The sequence below is a fragment of the Vanacampus margaritifer genome, chromosome 6 (assembly GCF_051991255.1).
Source record: "Vanacampus margaritifer isolate UIUO_Vmar chromosome 6, RoL_Vmar_1.0, whole genome shotgun sequence".
Taxonomy (NCBI): Eukaryota; Metazoa; Chordata; class Actinopteri; order Syngnathiformes; family Syngnathidae; genus Vanacampus; species Vanacampus margaritifer.
This window is the reverse complement of record NC_135437.1, coordinates 6,579,933-6,607,506: the sequence shown is the minus strand read 5'-3', so window position 1 is coordinate 6,607,506 and position 27,574 is coordinate 6,579,933. Positions and strand designations below refer to the sequence as shown.

Here is a 27,574-nt window from a genome sequence, read left to right as displayed (position 1 = left end):
AAAAAACCCAAACAACCCTACTTTCTGTAGTAAACCAGTTCGCATGTTAGCTGAATTAGCATGATGTGATGCATAAAGTAATTTCAAACATGGTGGTTTTAACGCCACAAGTAACATATATAACCACATATAACCTTGTGGCTTACCGGCGGTTTAGGAATTCCTGGTGAACTTGCATCCATGAATATTGCCTTTAGCCAATTTAGAATACTAATTTAACAACAGTCCAAAAAACAAGATAAAAAGAACCAAACAAACAATAGAACAAGACTCGACAAGACTCGACAAGACTCGACATGACTCGACGACATCGGGACGACGTGACTACAGACAGGAACAGAGACAACCAACCCAACGTGACTTGGACTGACTACGTTAACCAGAACACAAACAATTTGTCAGAATCAGCCATCTTTGTTGTCTACATTTGCCACGAAGACTTTGAGGTCAGACCTGGGAGAATCCAAGTGGGATATGTCCGATTTCCCACCTTCCTGGAATAATACAACAAAAACACAGATCATGACAGCCACCTCTGATGCATTTGTCTATGTACTTTATACTGTATACACATGGGAATAAACTATATCGATATGCAAAATTTAGAGTGTCTTGAGAATAGAAGAAAGACACGGCAAGCTATATTTTAGCGGAAACAAAATAACAATATGGGCTGTCCATATCCTTGGCTGCACTGTGAACACATCCATCTGTTCTTGACTATGTCTAATCTACAAATATGAGTGACTTATTTAAATGTATATATATATATATATATTAGAGCTGTCAAACGATAATTTTTTTTTAAATCGGATTAATCACATCTTAGAATTTTGATTAATCACGATTAATCGCTGAATTAAAAAGGCTTTTTACCAACATTTTTCCCCCACCAAATTTAAAGAAACCAGTTATGTGTCAATTATTTGGATCCGTCCGTCCGTCCGTCTTCTTCCGCTTATCCGGGGTCGGGTCGCGGGGGCAGCAGCTTTAGCAGGGAAGCCCAGACTTCCCTCTCCCCAGCCACTTCAGCCAGCTCATCCGACGGGACCCCAAGGCGTTCCCAGGACAGCCGAGAGACGTAGTCTCTCCAGCGTGTCCTGGGTCGTCCCCGGGGCCTCCTGCCGGTAGGACATGCCTGGAACACCTCCCCAGGGAGGCGTCCAGGAGGCATCCGAACCAGATGCCCGAGCCACCTCAACTGGTTCCTCTCAACGTGGAGGAGCAGCGACTCGACGCTGAGACCCTCTCGGATGACCGAGCTTCTCACCCTATCTCTAAGGGAGAGCCTGGCTACCCTGCGGAGGAAACTCATTTCGGCCGCTTGTATCCGGGATCTTGTTCTTTCGATCACGACCCACAGCTCGTGACCATAGGTGAGGGTAGGAACGTAGATCGACCGGTAAATCGAGAGCCTTGCCTTTCGGCTCAGCTCCTTCTTCACCACAACGGACCGATACAGCGTCCGCATCACTGCAGACGCTGCACCGATCCGCCTGTCGATCTCCCGCTCTAACCTACCCTCACTCGTGAACAAGACCCTAAGATACTTGAACTCCTCCACTTGGGGCAGGACCTCCTCCCCGACCCGGAGAGGGCACGCCACCCTTTTCCGACTGAGGACCATGGTCTCGGATTTGGAGGTGCTGATCCTCATCCCAACCGCTTCACACTCGGCTGTGAACCGCTCCAGTGAGAGCTGGAGGTCACGGCTTGAAGAAGCCAACAGCACCACATCATCTGCAAAAAGCAGAGATGCAATGCTGAGGCCACCAAACCGGACCCCCTCAACGCCTCGGCTACGCCTAGAAATTCTGTCCATAAAAGTTATGAACAGAATCGGTGACAAAGGGCAACCTTGGCGGAGTCCAACCCTCACCGGAAACAAATTCGACTTACTGCCGGCAATGCGGACCAGACTCTGACATCGGTCGTACAGGGACCGAATAGCCCGTATCAAGGGGCTCGGTAACCCATACTCCCGAAGCACCCCCCACAGAACTCCCCGAGGGACACGGTCAACGCCTTCTCCAAGTCCACAAAGCACATGTGGACTGGTTGGGCGAATTCCCATGCACCCTCGAGGACCCTGCTGAGGGTGTAGAGCTGGTCCACTGTTCCACGGCCGGGACGAAAACCACACTGCTCCTCCTGGATCCGAGATTCGACCTCCCGATGGACCCTCCTCTCCAGCACCCCTGAATAGACCTTACCTGGGAGGCTGAGGAGTGTGATCCCTCTAAAGTTGGAACACACCCTCCGGTCCCCCTTCTTAAAAAGGGGAACCACCACCCCGGTCTGCCAATCCAGAGGCACCGTCCCCGATGTCCACGCGATGCTGCAGAGACGTGTCAACCACGACAGCCCCACAACATCCAGAGCCTTTAGGAACTCCGGGCGGATCTCATCCACCCCCGAGGCCCTGCCACCGAGAAGCTTTCCAACCACCTCGGCGACTTCGACCCCAGAGATAGGGGAGCCCACCTCAGAGTCCCCAGACCCTGCTTCCTCAAAGGAAGGCGTGTTGGTGGAATTGAGGAGGTCTTCGAAGTACTCTCCCCAGCGGTTCACGACGTCCCGAGTCGAGGTCAACAGCACTCCGTCTCCACTATACACAGTGTTAACGGTGCATTGCTTTCCTCTCCTGAGACGCCGGATGGTGGACCAGAATTTCCTCGAAGCCGTCCGGAAGTCGTTTTCCATGGCCTCACCGAACTCCTCCCATGCCCGAGTTTTTGCCTCAGCGACCGCCAAAGCCGCATTCCGCTTGGCCAGCCGGTACCCGTCAGCAGCCTCCGGAGTCCCACAGGCCAAAAAGGCCCGATAGGACTCCTTCTTCTGCTTGACGGCATCCCTTACCGCTGGTGTCCACCAGCGGGTTCGAGGATTGCCGCCACGACAGGCACCAACCACCTTACGGCCACAGCTCCGATCGGCCGCCTCAACAATTGAAGCGCGGAACATGGTCCACTCGGACTCAATGTCCCCCGCCTCCCCCGGGACAATGGAGAAGCTCTGCCGGAGATGGGCGTTGAAACTCTTTTTGACAGGGGATTCTGCCAGACGTTCCCAGCAGACCCTCACAGTACGTTTGGGCCTGCCTGGTCGGACCGGCATCTTACCCCGCCATCGGAGCCAACACACCACCAGGTGGTGATCAGTTGACAGCTCCGCCCCTCTCTTAACCCGAGTGTCCAACACATACGGCCGCAAGTCCGATGACACGACTACAAAGTCTATCATTGAACTACGGCCTAGGGTGTCCTGGTGCCAGGTGCACATATGGACACTCTTGTGCTTGAACATGGTGTTCGTTATGGACAGTCCGTGGCGAGCACAGAAGTCCAATAACAAAACACCACTCGGGTTTCGATCGGGGGGGCCATTCCTCCCAATCACGCCCCTCCAGGTATCACTGTCATTACCCACGTGAGCGTTGAAGTCCCCCAGTAGAACGAGGGAGTCCCCAGGGGGTGCGCTCTCCAGCACACCCTCCAAGGACTCCAGAAAGGGTGGGTACTCTGAGCTGCTGTTCGGTGCATAAGCACAAACAACAGTCATGACCCGTCCCCCCACCCGAAGGCGGAGGGAGGCTACCCTCTCATTCACCGGGGTAAACCCCAACGTACAGGCGGCTAGCTGGGGGGCAATGAGTATGCCCACACCTGCTCTGCGCCTCTCACCGTGGGCAACTCCAGAGTGGAAGAGGGTCCAGCCCCTCTCGAGAGGATTGGTACCAGAACCCAAGCCGTGTGTGGAGGTGAGTCCGACTATATCTAGTCGGAACTTCTCAGACTCGCACACCAGCTCGAGCTCCTTCCCTGTCAGAGAGGTGACATTCCATGTCCCCAGAGCTAGCTTCAGTAGCCGGGGGTCAGACCGCCAAGGCCCCCGCCTTTGGCTGTGAAGACATTTAACATTTTCAATTTGATGTTTTACTGTTTTTGAATTTACTTATAGGCATATCAATGTGATATAATCATGAGTGTTTAAAAGAATACAGTGGGTCGGTGATTTGGTGGACTTTATTTGATCTTCGTACCCTCAATGCTGTTGGAAGGGGAATGTGCATGATGTGTCAGAGTCTCTTAGGGACTGAAGGTTTGGGGTCAGATCAATATTGCATCTGTTCCCCCAATCAAGAAGGGGAACTGTATAAAGATGTCTGTTTACCATCAACCTTACACCTTTGTTCAATCTAGGAGATGACATGTCTGCCCTTTGTTCAATCAAGAGCCGGGAGGAGGAACCTTTTATCTTTTTTGTATAAATGAGTCGATGTTCTGTAAATTGTCACACACTTGGGATCATCACTTGGATTCAGATGTGATGTCCTGACTGTGTCTTTAGAGGCCTCTAAATAAATTCTTGCAAGAAAACTTCTTCATCAGATCCTGAATACAATTATTTGGACAGGCAAAGATTATAATTAATATAGTAATTTAAATATTCCTTCAGCTGCCACCCAACTCACTGCGCACCCGACCCCTTTGGCCCCTTCCACCGGTGGTGAGCCCATGGGAAGGGGGACCCACGTTGCCTTTTCGGGCTGTGCCCGGCCGGTCCCCATGGGTATAGGCCCGGCCACCAGACGCTCGCCTTCGAGCCCCACCTCCAGGCCTAGCTCCAGAGGGGGGCCCCGGTGACCCGCGTCCGGGCAAGGGAAACGAAGATCCAAGGTTTGTGTTCGTCATTGGGGTCGTTTGAGCCATGCTTTGTCTGGTCCCTCACCTAGGACCTGTTTGCCTTGGGTGGCCCTACCAGGGGCATGAAGCCCCGGACAACATAGCTCCCAGGCTCATTGGGACACGCAAACCCCTCCACCACGATAAGGTGATGACTCACGGAGGGAGTTATTAATTAACTCAATTAACTTAATTAATTAAGTTAATTATTTGGATTTTAATGTTATGAGGACGTCTTCAACATTTTTTAATCCATTAAATGGGAAAGAATGACCCCGATAGTTTGACATGAACAAATATTCTGAATGTCATATGTCCGTCCGTCCGTCTTCTTCCGCTTATCCGGGGTCGGGTCGCGGGGGCAGCAGCTTTAGCAGGGAAGCCCAGACTTCCCTCTCCCCAGCCACTTCAGCCAGCTCATCCGACAGGACCCCAAGGCGTTCCCAGGACAGCCGAGAGACATAGTCTCTCCAGCGTGTCCTGGGTCGTCCCCGGGGCCTCCTGCCGGTAGGACATGCCCGGAACACCTCCCCAGGGAGGCGTCCAGGAGGCATCCGAACCAGATGCCCGAGCCACCTCAACTGGTTCCTCTCAACGTGGAGGAGCAGCGACTCGACGCTGAGTCCCTCTCGGATGACCGAGCTTCTCACCCTATCTCTAAGGGAGAGCCCGGCTACCCTGCGGAGGAAACTCATTTCGGCCGCTTGTATCCGGGATCTTGTTCTTTCGGTCACGACCCACAGCTCGTGACCATAGGTGAGGGTAGGAACGTAGATCGACCGGTAAATCGAGAGCTTCGCCTTTCGGCTCAGCTCCTTCTTCACCACAACGGACCGATACAGCGTCCGCATCACTGCAGACGCTGCACCGATCCGCCTGTCGATCTCCCGCTCTAACCTACCCTCACTCGTGAACAAGACCCCAAGATACTTGAACTCCTCCACTTGGGGCAGGACCTCCTCCCCGACCCGGAGAGGGCACTCCACCCTTTTCCGACTGAGGACCATGGTCTCGGATTTGGAGGTGCTGATCCTCATCCCAACCGCTTCACACTCGGCTGCGAACCGCTCCAGCGAGAGCTGGAGGTCACGGCTTGAAGAAGCCAACAGCACCACATCATCTGCAAAAAGCAGAGATGCAATGCTGAGGCCACCAAACCGGACCCCCTCAACGCCTCGGCTACGCCTAGAAATTCTGTCCATAAAAGTTATGAACAGAATCGGTGACAAAGGGCAACCTTGGCGGAGTCCAACCCTCACCGGAAACAAATTCGACTTACTGCCGGCAATGCGGACCAGACTCTGACATCGGTCGTACAGGGACCGAATGGCCCGTATCAGGGGGCTCGGTAACCCATACTCCCGAAGCACCCCCCACAGAACTCCCCGAGGTACACGGTCAAACGCCTTCTCCAAGTCCACAAAGCACATGTGGACTGGTTGGGCGAATTCCCACGCACCCTCGAGGATCCTGCTGAGGGTGTAGAGCTGGTCCACTGTTCCACGGCCGGGACGAAAACCACACTGCTCCTCCTGGATCCGAGATTCGACCTCCCGACGGACCCTCCTCTCCAGCACCCCTGAATAGACCTTACCTGGGAGGCTGAGGAGTGTGATCCCTCTAAAGTTGGAACACACCCTCCGGTCCCCCTTCTTAAAAAGGGGAACCACCACCCCGGTCTGCCAATCCAGAGGCACCGTCCCCGATGTCCACGCGATGCTGCAGAGACGTGTCAACCACGACAGCCCCACAACATCCAGAGCCTTCAGGAACTCCGGGCGGATCTCATCCACCCCCGAGGCCCTGCCACCGAGAAGCTTTCCAACCACCTCGGCGACTTCGACCCCAGAGATAGGGGAGCCCACTTCAGAGTCCCCAGACCCTGCTTCCTCAAAGGAAGGCCTGAATGTCATATGCAAACATTTATTAAATGCTTTACTTTAATGCATGTAGTTTATTGCTCAAACACAACCTTTAACATAACCATCCACTGTCAGCTAAAGGATCATCTGCGATCAAAATTAATTGTGCGATTAATCTTCATTAAGACATGGTTAATGCGATAATTTTTTGTGATTAATTAATTAGTTAACGCTTTATATATATATATATATATATATATATAGAGAGAGAGAGAGAGAGAGAGAGAGAGAGAGAGAGAGATAGATAGATAGATACATCTATATCTATATATATATATACATACTTTTTTAAGAAACTCTAAGAAACAAACTGCACAAATTGCTAGATTATTATTTTTTTCATTCTCAGCATCCTTTGAAATGATTTTCAAAAGCGACTTTGAATGATGCATCCAGTAGGATGTGCATACTGTTGATACAAAGTACTTTATTGTTTATCTTGCACGGCTTATTTTTTAAATCCTCTCAAATGTTTGTGTTGTGTTCAATATTTGATCAAGAGAGCCTGATGGCTCTTTTTTTTTTCATAACTGAGCAGCCCTAGCCTATGAGTCTTTTTTTTTGTGTGCAAAAAATATTTTTTTTGCCTAAATCATCTCCTCACAATGCAAATGGTTGATTTTTTTGTGTTTCCTGGAAAATCTGAAAAAATGATTTAGGCGATTATTTTAAGAAGGCGTCGATATGTTTGTCTTGGCTTTAAAAGTTAGCACAATTTCCAATATTCAGATTTTCTAGCCTGGCTCGCGCTGACTAGAACATCCTGTCACAAACAATAATTCACTCTCCTCACCCTTCTAAAATGCTCTATCAGCTTTTGTAGCTCTCTAATCTCTCACCATCCATCCATTAATTTAGCAAAATACTTGTCTATTTATGCTCTCATGGTTATTAAATTGACAATTCCCTTGAGTCTGAAATAGTCTAACACAAGAGGAAATACAGCTTTACCCATCCATTCATTTTGTATAACGCTTGTCATCATCTGGGTCATGGGTGAATAAAGCCTTTCCCAACTGATTTTGGGAAGTTTTCATACTACTTAACATAAAAATGGGAAAAACAATTTAAACTAATAAAAATATGGTCGCACCTTTGAGTCATTGATACAATAATTTCCTAATAATTCATAAAATTTAGTTTAAAAAATCGACTGTACTGTAAAAAACTAGTGCGATATTGATTTATGTTGAATTCATATTTCTGCCACTAGATGGCATAATTGCATTTGTAAGACATTGGTGACAGCTCAGTGCATTTTTATTTTCATATTAAGAGCTATCTAATGTTTAACATGAACATTTTCAAAATTGTAAAATACAACTTGACCCCAGTCTTCACAAATAAATGCATTATTATTGCATTTATTACTGCTAAATTTTGAAGTTGACGTCCCCAAGTAAAGGGTAGTCATTAATCGCAGGTTATATTTTTTTTATGGTGGTGTTAAAGGAACTTTAAATGAACTCAAAATTAATTTTGACACCCCTAATTATTACATTTGGTCTGCAGCTGGACTCAACCATGTACCTGCCTAGCTCCAAAGCCCAACTCCTTACAGACGAGCGACTGCCGCCCAAAAGAAAAAAAACATCCTCTTAAAAATGGTGGGGTGGGGGGCAACCCTTTAGTGGAGGTTTTTATTCTCTGAGGGATCTTGGCAATATTCTGTTTTTCCTTAACAATAACTGTCAGGAATAAGGACTGATAAGGTGTCTGACGCCTAGAAGAATCCTCCATTACTAAATTCTACACGAGGGAGTCCGTAGCTGGCTTAGAAATCATCTTTCCCGACAATGCCACACGCTAAGAAATGGCAATGTCACTAATGTATGTATGTGGGACACGCAGACATCGTGTTGTGTTGCATTGTGTTCACCCAGACTGATGTTGTGGCTGGACCACGCATTGGAGGCTTTCAGGAAGACGAAACAAATATCTGTGCTTCTTTGCGGTCTGGGTGTGGGATTCAAACATCCACTGCAATGTTTTTCTTCTTCTCTCATACACATGTATGAGGTGCATCTGCATACTCACGATTAGGGGTGGGAATATTTGAATGTCTCACGATTCGATTCCGATTTTTGGGTCTGCGATTCGATTAAGAATAGATTTTCGATTAAGAGCGATTTTTGATTCAGAATGATTTGATTGACTATGATTTTTGCTTCAATCTATAGATGTGCAAGGAATTGTAATGATCTACTCCAGTCTGACTCGCTAATGCTAATTAGCGTGCTACTCGCGGCACTTTCATCACTCAAAAGAACGGCTCTAGCTGCAAAAAAACAACTTTTATTGGAATAACTTGATTGTGACTTTTTCCTTCTACTCTCTAATGTGGCTACAACTTAACAGTGTATTAGACCGCGTGGAACCACATACACTAAGTGGCCAAACCGGGTACAACATGAACAGCGCTCCAAATAAAGGCACACACAGACAAAGGCAAGACAGTATAAAATAATTTAAATAAAATTGATTTTGGGACATTTAAAATCGATTCTGAATCGTACTAAATGAGAATCGCGATTCTTATGAAAATCTTTTTTTTTTGGCACACCCTACTCACGATGCCTCTCTGTCTTCTCCGTGGCTTCGCTGAGCAGTGCAATTCACAGAAAGGGGCACACACACATTCTACATTAAAAAAAAGCTGCAGAATTCTATCAAGGGTAAAGAAGGAGGATGAACTGCAAAGTGGCTGCATGAGATTTGATTGATGTGTTTTTGTTGCTGTGACAACAACATAAAAAACAATGGCTTGTTGTTATTTTCATTGCTAATACGCACACAGTAACTGCATTTCATTTTAAAAACGTATTCACTGCAACGATATTCAGTGATTCATCCATTTTCTACCACTTATCCGCGGTCGGGTCACGGGGTAGCAACTTTAGCAGCTAGGTCAGACTTTCCTCTCCCCAGCCACTTCATCCAGTGCCTTCCCGGGTCAAATATGAGACAGTGGTTGGGGGTCGGGGGGTATTTGTGGCGGGGTGGTCACTATTTTTTAACAAGTGAACGGTATATGCTGCTTTGAACACCCCCTTTTTCTTTTATCGCTCAGACAGAATCCGGTCACTTTTCAAAATATATATTTTTTTAAGCCTCGGCCAATCAATTAACCGGAAGTACAGTACATTTTTTTATTCTTTCAACTGTGTAAAAGGGCCCACGGCACGGTACCGGTCCACGGCCCACTGGTTGGGGACCACTGTTTTAGATGATTTTTGTGGGCTATATTTACCTCTCTCCAAAATCTTTTTTTTAGAGTGTAGTGTACTACTCAATGTTATTAATTTAACTTGATTGATTGCAGCACTAAATAACTTCTTCCTTGTTTGTTAAGTAAACTCACAGTACAATCAGCGCTGAAAATATTTGTTGACAGACCTGGTTGGAAACATGCAACACCTTATTTTTAACTGCCGACTCTCAGGGGTCCCGCATAGCAGCTTGTGTGAAGCCACCTTTTGATTGCTGCTTTGCCCGAGAAATGTTGTTAACGAGTCCGCTGTGCTCTCTGTAGAATATGTGTGGCGCTGACTGAACGTTCATAAACTCCTTTGGATTCCAACGACCTAATTTAAACCCTGATGGTGCCAGATTATACAAATGCAAAGCACAATCTACGTCGTCTTCAAACTAGATGATTATGACCTTCCTTTTGCGCTGTTACCGTTCTCCACGCTACAGCGTTTATCCATAGTAGGACTCATCGCCTATTTGACACATAAAACAACATATGTGTCGGCTCTCGCCAACATCCATCCTCTCCACTTCCTCCGTCTCCCTCTGTCTATTTTTCCCATTCTCTTGTTCTGTCCTGTTGCCATGGAAACGGCTGCTTTTTCCAGTAAGGTATTGAGAGGTTTTTGGTGAAGAGTTGCACGAGTTGTAAGGGATGATGTAATCGAGCCAGCAGTTTTCAGGGATGCCGTTTTTGGACATTGTGGCGAGCGGCGGCCGATGTTCAGCTCTGAAGGGCTTTCTGGAGTGTTGGTTTTGTGCGTGTGTCGATGTGTTTGTGTGTGCATCAGTGTGTGTGTGTTTTGAAGTGCTGTCTTGGCTGTGAGTACATTTATTTATATAGCGTTCCAGGCCACTTCCCACTTTGGTTAGGAACATTTGTGGGGCACTCCGGCTCACTTTCACTCATGTGTGCTTATTCTACTAAATGAATGAGAGCTTAACAAATAATGACATGAAGTCAGACACACTAATTGACGAGCTTTTCTCCAGAATATTATGAATTAATTTTGTCAACATGTCCAACAACAGCAAAACCTAATGAGGAAATAACAATACCCAGCCATTTTCTACACCTCTTGGCTTTATTAGGTTGGTGCGTGACCTAGAACCATCTGACATTTAGTAGTTGACAGCCAATTGCAGGTGACACTGAAAAAAGAAAACACTAGATGAACTTAAAAATATTGAAGTAATCCGTCATGGTCAATACTTAGGCTTCAATCAATTGGTGTAACATGAAAGTTTTACTTTCTATTAATGCCGTATATTTTGGCCAGGCAAACCCATTATTTTTGGTTGTCCTAACTTAAAATAATTTGGATCAATTAAATAGTACGAATCCTTTTTGTTTAATTTAATGTTTAACATTGGAGCAAAGTAGATATTTTTTCATTGTTTTCAAAGATTTAAAAGTGCCATAATGTTGAGGTTTTTTTTTTTTTTAGAGTGTTAGGCAAGGCAAGGTAACTTTATTTATGCAAAGCAATACACGTACGTACAACATTTAAAAGCATGCAAACAAGAGAGCTAAAAACATTTAAAACAAAGTACAAAAAAAAATATGTTACCAAAATTACTTAAAGAACACACAGTGCAAGAAAAGTTCTTTTAATTTAATTTAATTTTTTTAACTAAAAAATGCTTTATAAGAGCTCAATCATAGGCATAGGAAGAATAAGCATATAAACAAACAAGATGTCCAAACCTTCTTTGTTACGAGTTTTCAATTTCAATTATCATGTGAGAGGCAAAAAAATCCATGCAAGCAAGGACAAGAATTAGCTGTGCATTTTGTGACATGCAGGAAATATAATCTCAATAAACTACATTGCTGTGCCTGATAGCTTAGTTTTTGATTCATTGTCAAGTCTTATTTTTGATAGTTTTCCACAGAAAAGGGAATTACTGTTGTATTGTGTTGTATTCTAAATGTGCATAACTTTTTTATCAGCTGTTGTTGACTTACCAGTAACACTATTCTACAACTACTACTTTACTAACTCTACTTTAAGTATTTATCTTTAAAGCCACAGTGTGTGTCTTTAACGCCATGTAGCGGTGAACTAATAATTCATTTAATTGAAAAACCCACTATTGAATACGCAAGAAATATGTTCTACCACATCAATGTACATTTTGTTTATATAATTGTAGGTCGAGTAATCGATAATTATATTACATGGCTCAACTTTTAAGAGGCTGACATGTTTCGCCGCCATCTTCCTGCTACGGATGCCCAAAGGACAACTTTGATGAGTCAAATGATTTGGGCTCCCGTCACTTGTCACCTTCTGCTTTGCTCTTGCAAGCTTTTACTAGCTTTTTTTTTTTTACTAGCTTCTCCTGCTAGCCACCCGTGTTAGCCACTCCAGCCTCTGGCTCTGACGAACTCCCGCTAGCCACCCTTGTTAGCTACTCTAGCTAAATCCGGCTCGCATCGAGTGTCTCGACCGCCGCGCACCTTCCACAGCTGGGGGCCTGCAGGTGGTCGTCGATGAGTCACATGATTCGGGCTCCCGTCACTTGTCACCTTCTGCTTTGCTCTTGCAAGCTTTTACTAGCTTTTTTTTTTTTTACTAGCTTCTCCCGCTAGCCACCCATGTTAGCCACTCCAGCCTCTGGCTCTGACGAACTCCCGCTAGCCACCCTTGTTAGCTACTCTAGCTAAATCCGTCTCGCATCGAGTGTCTCGACCGCCGCGCACCTTCCACAGCTGGGGGCCTGCAGGTGGTCGTCGATGAGTCACATGATTCGGGCTCCCGTCACTTGTCACCTTCTGCTTTGCTCTTGCAAGCTTTTTACTAGCTTTTTTTTTTTTACTAGCTTCTCCCGCTAGCCACCCGTGTTAGCCACTCCAGCCCCTGGCTCTGACGAACTCCCGCTAGCCACCCTTGTTAGCTACTCTAGCTAAATCCGGCTCACATCAAGTGTCTCGACCGCCGCGCACCTTCCACAGCTGGGGGCCTGCAGGTGGTCGTCGATGAGTCACATGATTCGGGCTCCCGTCACTTGTCACCTTCTGCTTTGCTCTTGCAAGCTTTTACTAGTTTTTTTTTTTTTTACTAACTTCTCCCGCTAGCCACCCGTGTTAGCCACTCCAGCCTTTGGCTCTGACGAACTCCCGCTAGCCACCCTTGTTAGCTACTCTAGCTAAATCCGTCTCGCATCGAGTGTCTCGACCGCCGCGCACCTTCCACAGCTGGGGGCCTGCAGGTGGTCGTCGATGAGTCACATGATTCGGGCTCCCGTCACTTGTCACCTTCTGCTTTGCTCTTGCAAGCTTTTACTAGCTTTTTTTTTTTTTACTAGCTTCTCCCGCTAGCCACCCGTGTTAGCCACTCCAGCCTCTGGCTCTGACGAACTCCCGCTAGCCACCCTTGTTAGCTACTCTAGCTAAATCCGTCTCGCATCGAGTGTCTCGACCGCCGCGCACCTTCCACAGCTGGGGGCCTGCAGGTGGTCGTCGATGAGTCACATGATTCGGGCTCCCGTCACTTGTCACCTTCTGCTTTGCTCTTGCAAGCTTTTACTAGCTTTTTTTTTTTACTAGCTTCTCCCGCTCGCCACCCGTGTTAGCCACTCCAGCCTCTGGCTCTGACGAACTCCCGCTAGCCACCCTTGTTAGCTACTCTAGCTAAATCCGTCTCGCATCGAGTGTCTCGACCGCCGCGCACCTTCCACAGCTGGGGGCCTGCAGGTGGTCGTCGATGAGTCACATGATTCGGGCTCCCGTCACTTGTCACCTTCTGCTTTGCTCTTGCAAGCTTTTACTAGCTTTTTTTTTTTACTAGCTTCTCCCGCTAGCCACCCGTGTTAGCCATCCAGCCTCTGGCTCTGACGAACTCCCGCTAGCCACCCTTGTTAGCTACTCTAGCTAAATCCGTCTCGCATCGAGTGTCTCGACCGCCGCGCACCTTCCACAGCTGGGGGCCTGCAGGTGGTCGTCGATGAGTCACATGATTCGGGTTCCCGTCACTTGTCACCTTCTGCTTTGCTCTTGCAAGCTTTTACTAGCTTTTTTTTTTTTACTAGCTTCTCCCGCTAGCCACCCGTGTTAGCCACTCCAGCCTCTGGCTCTGACGAACTCCTGCTAGCCACCCTTGTTAGCTACTCTAGCTAAATCCGTCTCGCTCTGTCTTTTGGTGTCGCTCACCGGGCTCTACATCGGCTGCCAAGTCGCCGTCGCTCGCCGAGATGTTCGTTTGCTCGCGCAAAATAAGAATGGCTTGCGGAGTGTGGTCTCTCTGAACCACGGTGGTGTTCATGCTTCTAATGCCTTCTTTTGACATCTAGTGTTCACATATTACACACTGTGCCTTACTTTCTTATGGGGGCAGCCATTTTTGGTCTTTTTACTCTCCTCTCATGTGATTCACAAGAATGCGACGTATGTTCTCCAATTCCAGCCAACAAAGAAAACCATACAATTAGTAAATATTTAGCAATGAAAAGTGATGTACAGTATTTTATGTCATTACATGTACAATAGCTACATAGTAAACCATGATCATAAATGTGACAAAATGTCTGTCAGCTGACACAGTTCAATATGGTGATTTTTTTTAGCGGGCAAGTCGTGCTTCAACACCGCTTCTGGTCTGCATCTGATGAGGGTTTTGTGGCCCTTATGTGGATGAATTATTCCATTTAATTCTTACTTGTGATTTGGCTGGGGCTGGCACAAGCATTGTATTGTTGTAAAAATAATTTGGAATATTGCCTATAAACTAATGGGAATGTTTATCAGTTTTTAGTGGTACACTGAAAAGTTTTCATTTCCATGTCATTTTTCAAAATGAAATGGCCTTCCTTTGTCTTCCTCCCTCACTTTATATCTCCTATTCTTTCCTCTGCCCTACCTCATCATTCCCATGATTCACTCTTTATGTAGTCTTACTTTTCTGGATTGCTCCCAAGTGCACTCATTTCATCAGTTACACCCTCAACTTGACGCCTTTGCTAGGTTTTCTCTTCTTTACTGTCGTCCTATATTTTTTCCCAGTGCCCACCTCCTCCTAACTAAGGCAGCATAAAGTAGATGAATCATCTCCCTCCCACTGCCCCCTTCTGATCCTTATTTTACAGCACAACTTAACCAGATCCCCCCTTCCTCCCATGTCTACATGTCCTCTTCACTTATTGACAATTATCAGCCATGTCTACTTTTTAAACAGATAAGAGGCTGGTCTAAGAAGTAAAGAAGACATCATGTGCTTGGTATATGATATTTTATGTAAGGTGTAATTACGGTCAGGCTTTTACAGTGCTATAATTGATCATGACCAGGGAGAGTTGTTTGAGTATCTGTTAGCCTCCCAGGCACTTTTACTGTTCTAAACTGGCACCGTTTGTGACTGTGCCTCTCTACGTATAGCTAATATAGCCAGCATGTGTTTAGTTATCATAATTTTGAGCCAGGGTGAAGGCCAAGTGTAGATCCTTTTTCACATCATGTGAGAAAAAAAGATGAATGGACCATTTTCATATTCATAAGAATTGTTCTCCGAAATATCCTTACATAAAAATAAGTGTTTTTAATTAGGGATGCACGATAATATCGGTGGCTGATAATCATCGGCAATTATCAACCAATTTGACGTCATACAGATAAACCAGATAATAAAGAAATCCGCTGATAATAGACATGCCACGTTGGTCCATCTGTTGTGTTTGTGGCTCAAGTTGTGCCCAACTCCTCAACCCCTCCCCTCTCCTATGGTGGTGTTGCATATTTGTGATGTCATAATGCGTGCGACCTTGTGTTCACAAAAGATGCATCATGGCGACATTGCAGTCGCCAGCGTGGGCTTTCTTTACTGCGTCTGCCCAAAATGTTACCCAGGCAGTTTTTTGTTGCATTTTTAAAACATGATTGTTTTGTTTTGGCAAACTCAAAATGAGTTACTGGTTGTCTTTGAAGCAGAGATATCAATAAAATTCAGCTTCATGGTTCATTATAGAATGTTTCAATGTATTTGTACACGTTAGAACTTGAAAGTATATATATTTTTTTATCTGTTTCCGTTTTGCTACAATTCGCATTAGAATATAGCTAAGTTTCATCATTATTCACAAACCTGTTTGTGAGCTTGTTGCAGCATGCCCCCGACTGATGTATTATATTCTGCTGCCACCTGCTGGCCGTTTTTTGTAATGACTATCATCGCTTTAAGCAACCTCTTCGGGTCAGTGGCTGCATCAAAGCCTTCTGTATGCTCTAGCATTAAAAACAACAACATAAAAAAATTTCATAAACACGTTTTTGGGACCATGGCACAATTTAAAATAGAACGTTTTTATACGTTTTTGGGAGCAAATGAGTTGGAATCCAGTACATGGCCTTATATGAATTTATACTGCAAACTTTATGAAATTTCTCATATTTTGGTTAGACATGATCATTTTCATTATATTCTAATATATTCCAGTACCAGAGTGCTTGGGTAGTCTGCGCTTGAGTGACACACTCATACATGCTACACTGATATACAGTACATAAGCACATATAAACATTTGAACAGAACGAGGTTAAACGTGAGAGGTGTCCTTTTCATGTTTTTTAGGACATTAGTCAACTCATTAGCAAATTCTCAATTTAGGTTATTACTGTTAAAATTATTCTTAGTGTTTATATATGGCTGTAGTTCCAATATGTTTGTGTATATTGGGTAACATGTTTTATTATTATTATTATTATTTAATTTTTTTCCCTCTAGGAGTTGGTCCATCATTATTTGTGTATACACATAGTCTGAGGCAAATTCAAGTGCGACGATAACGATGGATCACATATTTGAATCACAATTTTTGCATACATACGTTTACGTAGTAAATTATAGCCACTGTGTGTACAGGTCAAAGTGAAATTGGAGTTATGATTCTTCTCCACTTACACTCTATTTGCCTACATTTTGATTTCAAAGTCATTATGCTCAGAGCCCACCTCCAAAGTGTTTTAGCTCAGCATATGTTTGTCTTAGATTTAGTAGGAGCAACCACCTCCAGATTTTCCAGGTGAACTTGTCCAGAAGTTCGTCAACCGTCTCTGCATTGAAAGCTAGGATTTCCATAAACTTAGGGCTGGTTGTCTAAAACCTTTAGGAGTACAGTATTTATAGTTGCGAGAACACAGAAATAATCCGAGATAGCCGCATCCTTTACGTCAACAGATAAATGTCAACATATTTAGAGATAACCAGGTCAAGAATGTGTCTTTGAGTGTGTTTCGGACTTTTCACTTGTGAGAGACCAAAAAGTACCCAGAAAGTGCATGGGTATTCCTAGCCAAATAGTTGTCAGCACCATTGTTAACGTTATGTTATGACTAAAAAGTCATAGTCAATATAATAGTCAACTGACAGCATTTCTTCAAACTCCTCCATTAATTTGCTGTTATGTTAAAAAAGTCCATAAATGATCCCCTTTGGATCTATTTTTTTTTTTTTACTAAAAAAAAAACATACACAGAGATATTCAAAAGAGTTCAAGTCACCCAACAACATTTATTGACAGTGGATAATATCTTAGAGACATTATTGTAACTGTGCTGGCTCTACAGACTTGGGCCAACTAGTGGAACCCAGAGTTCAAAGTAAACATGGTGAAGCTGCATTTAGCTGCTATGCTGCACACAAATGCCCCAAGATGCCAGCAGAACCAAAGAGTGTAAATACTTTTAAATCCAGGTTAAAACTTTTGCTTTTTTCACATACCGTTGATTAAGGTCTTTTAAACATTTTTAAATCATGTTTTTTTTCCTTTTAATAATTAAAAAAAATACTTCCTTAGCCTAAATGTTTTTAACTCATTCACTGCCATTGACGGCTATAAACGTCAAAAATTAATTTGAACTTTTTCTATTCGTTTAACTTTTTTCCCACTTTTGTTAACAAGAGTATGAAAAGCTAGACATTTTTTTAAATTATCTTTTTTTTTTTTAAGAAAATAAAATAAAAAATTAGGGGGGTCAGGTGAATAGATTATTAAAAATAAGGGGCGTCATGCGATTAAAATTTGTAATTGTAATTCATAGCATGATTTCAATAGTTAACTCATGATTAATCACAAATTTTAGATCTGTTCTAAATGTACAATAATTTTCTCTTGTTAACAAAAGTGAAAAAAAATGTTAAACTAATAGAAATAGTTCAAATTAATTTTTGACGTCTATAGCCGTCAATGGCAGTGCCTGAGTTAAAATGTAATCCATTACAGTAACAAATTACCTGCTAAAAAAAATGTAGTTAGTAACGTAATCCAAGTACCATAATATTAAAGTAATGTAACTGGATTACTTTTAGATTACTCCAATATTGAGTATGCTCTTGAAGACAAAAAAATATCACCACAATATATATTCTATACAATGTGTCCCTGCTAATTGCGGGTGATAGGGACCCGGGCAGCCTACACATCACAAATTTTAGATCTGTTCTAAATGTACAATAATTTTCCTAGGTTTTCATACTCTTGTTAACAAAAGTGGAAACAAAAAAGTTAAACTAATAGAAATAGTTGAAATGAATTTTTGACGTCTATAGCCGTCAATGGCAGTGAATGAGTTAATGTTTGTGGTCTGATGTTTTAACATTGTCAATGTATGCTCTTTTAGTACATTTTGTTACCTACTTTTGTTTTCTCTTCTTTGCTTTTGAATGTTGTTTGTTAACTGCTGTGTTTGTTGATGCTTATAGGTGTTGTCTTTCTTTGTGTAAAGCACATTGAGTTGCCTTGTGTAGGAAATATATGAATACAAATAAACTTGCCTTGCCTTTGATAGGAATGGGAGAGTCGAGCTAAAATTAGGCTCCATTATTGGTATGTGTGTAAGGAAGACAGTTGCAGAATACAGATATCACAAGACAACGTCTAATAGAAATGTGGGAAGATTATTATTATTATTTTTTAATTAATTAAATAAATTATATATATATATACTGTATATATATATATATATATATATATATATATATATATATATATATATATATATATATATATATATATATATATATATATATATATATTGTAGTGCTAGTAGCACAGACCACTTGAACACATTCATTCAGATTACATGCGCTCTCACTTTATCGTATGACCTCAAATTTATTTTTATCCCAATTTGACAGTATGCACACTCTGAGTAATAACTGCTTGCTTGGGTTTGTAGCATGAGGCTCAGTTAAAAGGAGAAACTATACTGCATGCAGTCCACGAGGGGATGCACTTCCACACCTAGGCATGCCCTGGCTTTTTCTTATGTCCTAATGATGCCTCCCTCTGTTACCATCTTCTCTGAGGAAATTCAGCCCTACCTCGAGTTCCCCGTTCCATCGGGCCATTGCTCCCAGTTCTCAGCAGGATTCGCCCAATGAATGCCAGGTCATTGACAAACTAAACTTTTATTTAGAAGGATTTTCATTTGTGACATAAACTTGGTTTCAGTGAACTTTTGCCACCTGACTGTGTTTTAATGGGTAATTGGTCTTTCACTTGTGCGCTTTTCCACTTTATCACTGTCTTCATTTACCTACTGTTGATGCGGCATCAGGAGCAGCTGGTAGTTCAGTATCTTGTTTTTGGGTCTTCCACCTCAGCCATGTTAAGATCCCAAACTGCTGGTCCATGATATTTTAGCCAGGGAGATTTTTTATATCAGTTAAGCTTTCCTTGTTAAATAATAATAACAAGGATGTTATTATGTATATCAGGATATATATTGCCATGTCTGCAATCTGTCTTTGATGCATGTAAAGTTGTTGTCTTCTTCCGATACAGTGTAGGGAAAAGGAATTTTGATCAATCAATCAATCAATCATAATAATAATAATAATAATAAAGGAACACTAACAATGGCTGTGATAAAATAGATAATAATAATAATCGTAATAATAATAAACTATAAAATGAGCCCCTAGTGCACATTAGACAAGAACATTCACTATCTATTTTTTTTTTTAAATGCCTTAAAGCACATTTTTAATCCTTGGCTTTCAACACAGCTTGAGACTCTGCCATCGTTTTAGTGCCTAATGTGGTTTTATTGTCTTAACTTTGTTTTTGTTTTATTGTTTCTATATTGTATTATGTTCAATTCTCTTATGTCTGACTTGCATTTATGTACAGCGCTTAGTTTCAGCTGCGGTCAGTGCGCTAAAATGAGTTTAGTTGAGTTCTCCTGCTGAAAAACCTGACACATAGGGATGGGAATTGATACGATTTTTACAATTCCGTTTTTGATTCTTTAGCAATTCTCTTATCGATTCTTTTGGGGGGAAAAGCTGAATAAACATAGATTAGCATCCACTTTTTTATGTCTTAGTTGTATCTGTAAACAAGAGACATGTTTAAAAGTGAAGTTTTAAGATCCACATTCGAGGACTATTCAATGGGGTTCCCAGAAAAGAAAGAAAGAAAGAAAAATTGAAAATAAACACAACAATTTTTTTTTAATCATCTTCTGTAGAAATCTACAAAATACAACCTAGATTATTTTGTGACAATAATGTCCAACGCTGAGCACTCAAAAACTCCTCCTCCCTGCCTCAGTCAAAACCGACGCAGCCAGTAGAATGTGTGGAAGAGCAAGTGTTGCTTTTAAGTCATGGTTCGTTCTGTACATCTTTGCACGTTTTGCAACCTTGAATGAACCCTGATGAAAAACAACAACACAACACTCGCGGGCCCCGGTGTTTATCCTTGCAAGCCGGTGCTGTTTAGTGAGATACGGGATTTAACATTAACAGTTACTAACGGCATGTTTCACTTAAAGGCAAACTGGCGCTAATATAGTTACTACCAGTACCTGCGTGTTGATAGGAGAGAACTCTTGCATTGCTGGTGGGCATTGCTGCTGGTTTGATTCCACCGGGACTCTGGAGCGCTCACAAACATGACAGACAGTCATTGCATGCTGCGTGTGCAATTGCGTTTGCATTGTGGTAGTGTTTCCTCCCTTAGACGAAATATCCAATTTGCAAACATTGCAAGTTGGCCTGTTGTTAGCTTTTCTTGGACGATTTCAACAAACTGTGTGGCGCCATGTTTGTTGCTCGGCGCGAACGGAAATGTCGCGCGACTCGCGCGCGTGGTGACGTCATCGTCCCACACCAAACCGATAAGGGAATCGTTAGCATAAACGGCAAACGATGCCAAGGAATTGAAACACTGGGAGATGGTGCTCAACAAGAACCGGTTTTCGATTCCCATTCCTACTGACATCCCAGTCAAGCTTAACTTATTCACTTTCAGCCATTTTCACTGAAGCAACCCCTTTTGCTCCCGGCTGTTTTACTGGATTTTGACAGATTTTGCAAGGCTCACAGAATATTGTGTTCTATTGCTCTAAAAACATGGAACCTACCAAAAGAAAGATTAGAGTCTCTTCTTTCATCAGGAAAAAAAAAGGATATTTCTATCTGTTTCCGTAATTAGCATTAAATATATGTCTAAGTTTCATCATTATTCACAAACCTGTTAAAAACACTAGCAAAAAGAGCTTTTTGGCCCTGGTTTATCTCTTATGCTCTGCTGCGACCTGCTGGCCGTTATTTGTAATAACTACCATTGCTTTAACCAACCTTTTCATGTCAGATGCTGTATCAAAGCCTTCTGTATGCTCTAGCATTAAAAAACATTTTAAAAAATCAACAATGTATAAATATGTTTTTTGGTAGTGCAGGACAAAGTATTAAACATTTATTTATACGTTTTGGGGTTTGAATGAGTTAAGCACACTCTGGAGCAGGTTTTCAGCCATTATGTCTGTACATTGCTTAAATCATATTTCCCTTAATACTGACTACTAGTCTCCTAGTTCCTGCTGCTGAAAAACATCACAGCATGATGCTGCCACCACAATGCTTCACTGTAGGCATGGCATTGGCCGGGTGATGAGTGGTGCACGGATTCCTCCAAACTTGGTGGCTGGCATTTATGCCAAAGGATTGACTCTCATGGTCTAAGATGCATCCTCCAATGAACAATACTGAGCTCTCTCAGAAAAAAACAGATGCATCCTCCAAATGCTTTTGGGCAAACTGCAGGTGTGCTGTTATGGAGTTGTCATTCTGGAAAGCTCTTCCATAGAGAAAAGCTGAATCTCTTGACAGTCTCACCCAAAGGTTCTTCAGCTCCTCGACTAAGGTCAACTCTTCCCAGTCGCCTTGCTCTGATGATCTATGAGAAGTCTTGGTGCTTCTAAACTTCTTCTATTTACAGATGATTGAGGCCACTTTGATTGGGACTATTAGACATTTTCTGTACCCAGTCTGTGCCTCAATAAAATAAGGAATACAAATAAAATACCATTTTTAAATCCTGTCAGAGGTCTCCAGGCATCCATCCCTCCATCATCTGCCTCTTATCCGGAGTCGGGTCGCGGGGGCAGCAGCTTAAGCAGGGAAGCCCAGACTTCCCTCTCCCTAGCCACTTCAGCCAGCTCCTCCGACGGGATCTTAAGGCGTTCCCAGGCCAGCTGACAGACATAGTCTTTCCAGCGTGTCCTGGCTTGTTCCCGGCGCCTCACCTCTCCAGGAAGGCGTCCAGGAGGCATCCGAACCAGATGCCCAAGCCACCTCAACTGGTGGAGTAGCGGCTCAAGACTGAGTCCCTCCCGGATGATCAAGCTTCTCACTGTATCTCTAAGGGAGAGCCCGGACACCCTGCGGAGGAAACTCATTTTGGCCGCTTGTATCCGGGATCTTGTGCTTTCGGTCACGACCCACAGCTCGTGACCATAGGTGAGGGTAGAAACGTAGATCGACCGGTAAATCGATAGCTTTGCCTTTCGGCTCAGCTCCTTCTTTACCACAACGGACCGATACAGAGTCCGAATCACTGCAGACGCTGCACCGATCCGCCTGTCGATCTCCCGTTCACTCGTGAACAAGACCCCAAGATACTTGAACTCCTCCACTTGAGGCAGGATCTCATCCCCGACCCAGAGAGGGCACTCCACTCTTTTCCGACTGAGGACCACGGTCTCGTATTTGGATGTGCTGATTTTCATCCCAACCGCTTCACACTCGGTTGTAAATCGCTCTAGTGAGAGTTGGAGATCACGGCTTGAAGAAGCCAACAGCACCACATCATCTGCAAAAAGCAGAGATGCAATGTTGAGGCCACCAAACTAGCGCCTAGAAATTCTGTCCATAAAAGTTATGAACAGAATCGGTGACAATAGGCAACCTTGGTGGAGTTCAACCCTGTCATGTTTATTTTCAGTCTTGTTTACTCCCTGTCATGTTTTCCTTGTGTTTTCCCCTTGTCTTGTCATTTCCTGTTTTATTGTGAAAAGTCTGACTCCTCTCGTTTCTGGTCACTTGCCCTTCCTCATGTGGTGTCTGTGTCAACCCTGATTGTGTCCACCTTTCCCCATTACCCTCATGTGTCATCCAATCAGTGCCCTCAGCCAGGTGTGTCTTGTCATGTCATTAGTGTTGGTGTATTTAGTCGGTTGTCTCCCCCCTGTCTGTGTCGGTTCATTTTTGCTGTTGCAACTGTCGTAAGTCTTTCGCCACGTCACGCTGACCTCTTCGCCTGATCAGGATCCATGTCATGTTGTTAGTCTCGCCTTAGTTGTTTTGTCATGTTTAGCTTCATGTTTTGTTAGTTCAATTTATTTTGTATTTTGAAGTTAGGTTTTTTTATTAGATATTAAAACGTCTTTTTGGACTGCACCTCTGCCTCCTTGCCCTGCCTTCCCGCATCTGGGTCCTAAAGCCCCCACCTTACTGACAAACCCTTACTGGAAACGAATTTGACTTACTGCTGGCAATGCGGACTAAACTCTCACATCGGTCGTACAGGGACCGAACAGCCCGTGGTCTCCAGACAATTCCTTTGAATTCATACTTTGACGTGTACTGTCAACTGTCTGACTTTATATGTAGGCAGGCGTGTAACTTTCCCAATCATGTTCAGTCAACCACAGGTAGACTCCAATTAAGCTGTGGAAACTTCTCAAGATGGGTAATAGGTTGACTTTTCTTTGTTTTGTATTTGTCATAATTTGTTATAATCTTGAAAAAGATAAAATACAAAAAACGTTTTTTTTTTACATTCTTATTTTGGGACATTGTGTGTAGCATTGTAAAGGAAACATGAATTTATAAAAACATTTTGAATAAGGCATAACATATAATGTAAACAATAAGTGAAACGGTGAGAATATTTTCTACTGTATTGTTCATACTGCAGGAGTGGCCGTTGACGTTTGAGGTGCGCAAAACTGACAAAGGAAGAGAAAAGCTTGGCTGTTCAGCAATTCATCAATGCCAGCTCCATGGGTGCAGATGTTATGATAGTAACCAATAGAGTTCATATAGCGTATTTAGCTGTTTTGCAAGAACAGAGTTGGTAGCATTACTCCCATTACTTTATGTCCTAATCAATTTGTGGCCAGGTGGAGGGCATCCCTGATGATTTTATAGCAAAACATTTTGACAGTCAACCTGTTTTTATCTCAGATGGTAATTTTCCATGCTCCACAAATAGCTGTTCCTCACGATGTGACTCATTTACTTACTACAATGTTGTAACTTGTAATATATACTACATTTTGAATACATATATTAATTAATCATAGCTTTTATCCTATATTTTGTGATTTAACTGTAATGAATATAGACTAAGCGAGTAAAATATGTAGAGTTCTGCTGTACACACAAATAACATTTGCATTAACAATTCACTAGTGATCAATTGTGCTAAATGTGACTAATATACAGTATGGGTCAAAATGCATCCACTAGTACATATTAAATTGTAAATATAATTCAGCGTTGTAAAACGATTATGTTTATTGTATATACTGTATTTTTATGACTTTGGTGCTGGCTGAAAAAACACAAAATGGGCGTTTCTTCTTCTGTAGTTGCTTCAGGTCTCTCCGGTGCACACCTGTTGATATAGCGCCTCCCTATGGGCGCAACGCTGCAACTGCAGTTAAAATATATTGCTGCCGGGCTCAATCAACACAGCTCAAGAGTGCATAGCTGGAGCGCTGTGTTGAGCAATATCAGTCGCTCAGGCTGGAGGCAACAAATTAATTAGGTGGAGGTGGCCGCCTCCGAATTTTGAACACGGGAAAATCCCTGCACACATTATCCTTGTTTATTCAATGTCTTTAATGAGCAAGAATTTTGAACGTCTGTTGCTATGTATGTGATGTCAACAGTCAGTATCACTTTATAAGCAGGGTATCCTTAAATTAGATGATCTTCAACAGGGTATACAATGCTGAATAAATCAACACATCATACTGGCTTATCTACAAAAAGACACAACAAATAAAACAAGAACTAGACCTCATACAGTTGGTTTCTATTAAATAAATATATCTCAGTAAAGTCACTGTATGTGATTTTTTGTGTGTGAGTGTGACTATTCTGTGGTATTCTTTCAGGATTCAAGTGTCCTGTGTGCTCCAAATCTGTGGCGTCCACTGAAATGGAAGTTCACTTCATCATGTGTCTCAGCAAGCCTCGACTGTCATACAATGGTGAGCCTCAGCACTTTATTTGGGTTTCTTATTAGCAAAATTGACTGATTTACTCTTGAATGAAGGTCTTGGCGGCTGCACTGACACTTATCCATGAAAGCAGGTCTGGACTGGGACAAAAAATTGGCCTGGCATTTTTACATAGGCGTGTCGGGCCTAACATGTAGTTCTGCCACTGATGTGTTTATTGATGATGTTTCAGTTTGCAATCTATATTTGAGTTTCTTGGGTTAAAATGTAATAATCTAAAAGCACTGCATCGGCCCCAAAAGAGACCGCTCTACCGGGCATCTGCCCTGTATACCAGATGGCCAGTCCAGCCCTGCATGAAAATAAGTGTGGACTAAAACTTGGTGCAAGGGGGCATATAGTTTTTAAGTATTGAAAAACACTCTTGGTTTTCTTACAAACAAACATGTGGCATGCTATTCTCATAATATACTGAAGATTAAGAATTATAACACACTCATTCATTTAAATGGGCGTGGCAAATAAAAAATTTAATCAGAATTTGTGGACTTGGATCAGATGGTGTGACGTCACAGGAATCTGTGTTTTGTTTACATGGTAACTGTTTAGCGTGAGTCCACTTTCTATTAATCCAGTTACAAACTGAAACCATTTAGAAATGCCAGTTGACACATCTTAAAAGAGGATGTGTATGGAGTCCATACACATGAAAACATACTAGATCTTTTGTTCTATTGACAATGCTATGAAAATCTTTTCCGATTATTTGACGTATAGCAAACATGCGCGTGTTGACCCCAAGGCTTTATTCCCCCCCGGATATCAATTCAAACGGCAACAAGTTGCCAAGCCATGCAAGACATTTTGAAATGCTATGTGATCGTTTAGAAAATCGGCCACCGGCATAGATATCTCTACATACAGTGATAGAGCCCTCACTCTAAGTGGCTGCTGTGTTGAATAAGGAACCCAATTGATTAGTCTCTATGTTAAATCCCCGATTATAAAATAATATTATAGCTGCACATCTGGTGTTTGCAACAAACCAATCCGTGTCAAAATTGCTAAAGAATTTAATGATTAATCAAGAACTTATTGTAGCCAACTCACGCTAAGGTTTGCTCTATAGCAGGGGTCCCCAACTAAATTGGCAAGAGGTCCACTAACCCGATCAGCCCAAGTAGACATAGAAAACGCCCAACCGCACTAATTTAATTTTCTGCTTTTTTTATTCAATTGTAAACATGTCAATTAATAGACAAAAAAATAAATTTCTTAAATACTGTAATTCAACTTATTTTTAGTCTATTGTTCAAATATTTTGTTCATTAATTTCTTTTTTGTGCAAATATTCAATTGCTAAATCTTTCAAGGAAGGGTCCCCATCACGAGTTATGAATACAACAATTTTCACATTATGTCCTTTCTCTTTCAGCATTTCCTTTACGACCAAATATATGTCCTCTCCTCTCGTATGTGTTTTCAAAGCTGTGATACCCAAAATGTCCTCTATAAATGTTTTGGTCTACTCGTGCTAGAATCGGACATACACCAAAAGCTGAGGATTGTCACTTACATCAGTTGATTGATTTATCCGCAAGTAACGCAATACACCGGGTACTTTGGATGGCGCTGTCCATCTGGGGATGCACATCGTCCGAGTGCAGCGCTGCTCTTGTTGTTGATGTTGTTGTTGTGAATGACAAGGGAATTTGACGGACCTTAAGTTGCTCTCCTTTCTCTTCAAATTGCTTTAAAATATTCCTCGGCCATTCCGAAGTCTAAAAGGATTTTTGTGTTGCGCCCAAAATCTGCTGCACCCGTAGTGAGCACACGTAGGCAGATACACAGGGCTCGTAGCGCTCGATGCCGGTAAAATTAAAGCATATGCCTCAGTCCATTCACTTTGACAACGCCATACTTCATCACGTTTGTCCTGAGAATGCGTGTACCCCTAAAAACAAAACAAAAGTTTGCGAGCTTACCGGACTCTGTCAAAGGACCCCGGCTCAAGCACAGCTGCCCTCGCACGTGCCTATTCAAAAATCGGCTATCGATAAAACTGAATATATCCACAAATACACAAATTTACAACTTATCCAATATAAAATTATCCATAGAACATACATTACTCAATATATGATGAAGAAAATGGGACTCTCCGACTCCGACATTTGTCTCCAGTGTTTACAAAACACTACAGACACTTATTTTCATGCTTTATGGTTATGCACTCCGGT

General features: G+C 43.0%; 1 protein-coding gene across 1 annotated transcript in view; it reads left to right on the top strand.

Annotated features, from left to right (window-relative positions):
- The window catches only part of znrf1 (zinc and ring finger 1), a 55,010-nt gene that overhangs the window by 5,687 nt on the left and 21,749 nt on the right, over positions 1–27,574 (top strand). The window contains exon 2 of the mRNA XM_077567059.1: positions 25,269–25,364. Coding sequence (XP_077423185.1) covers positions 25,269–25,364 — 96 coding nt within the window. The remainder of the gene's footprint in view (positions 1–25,268; positions 25,365–27,574) is intronic.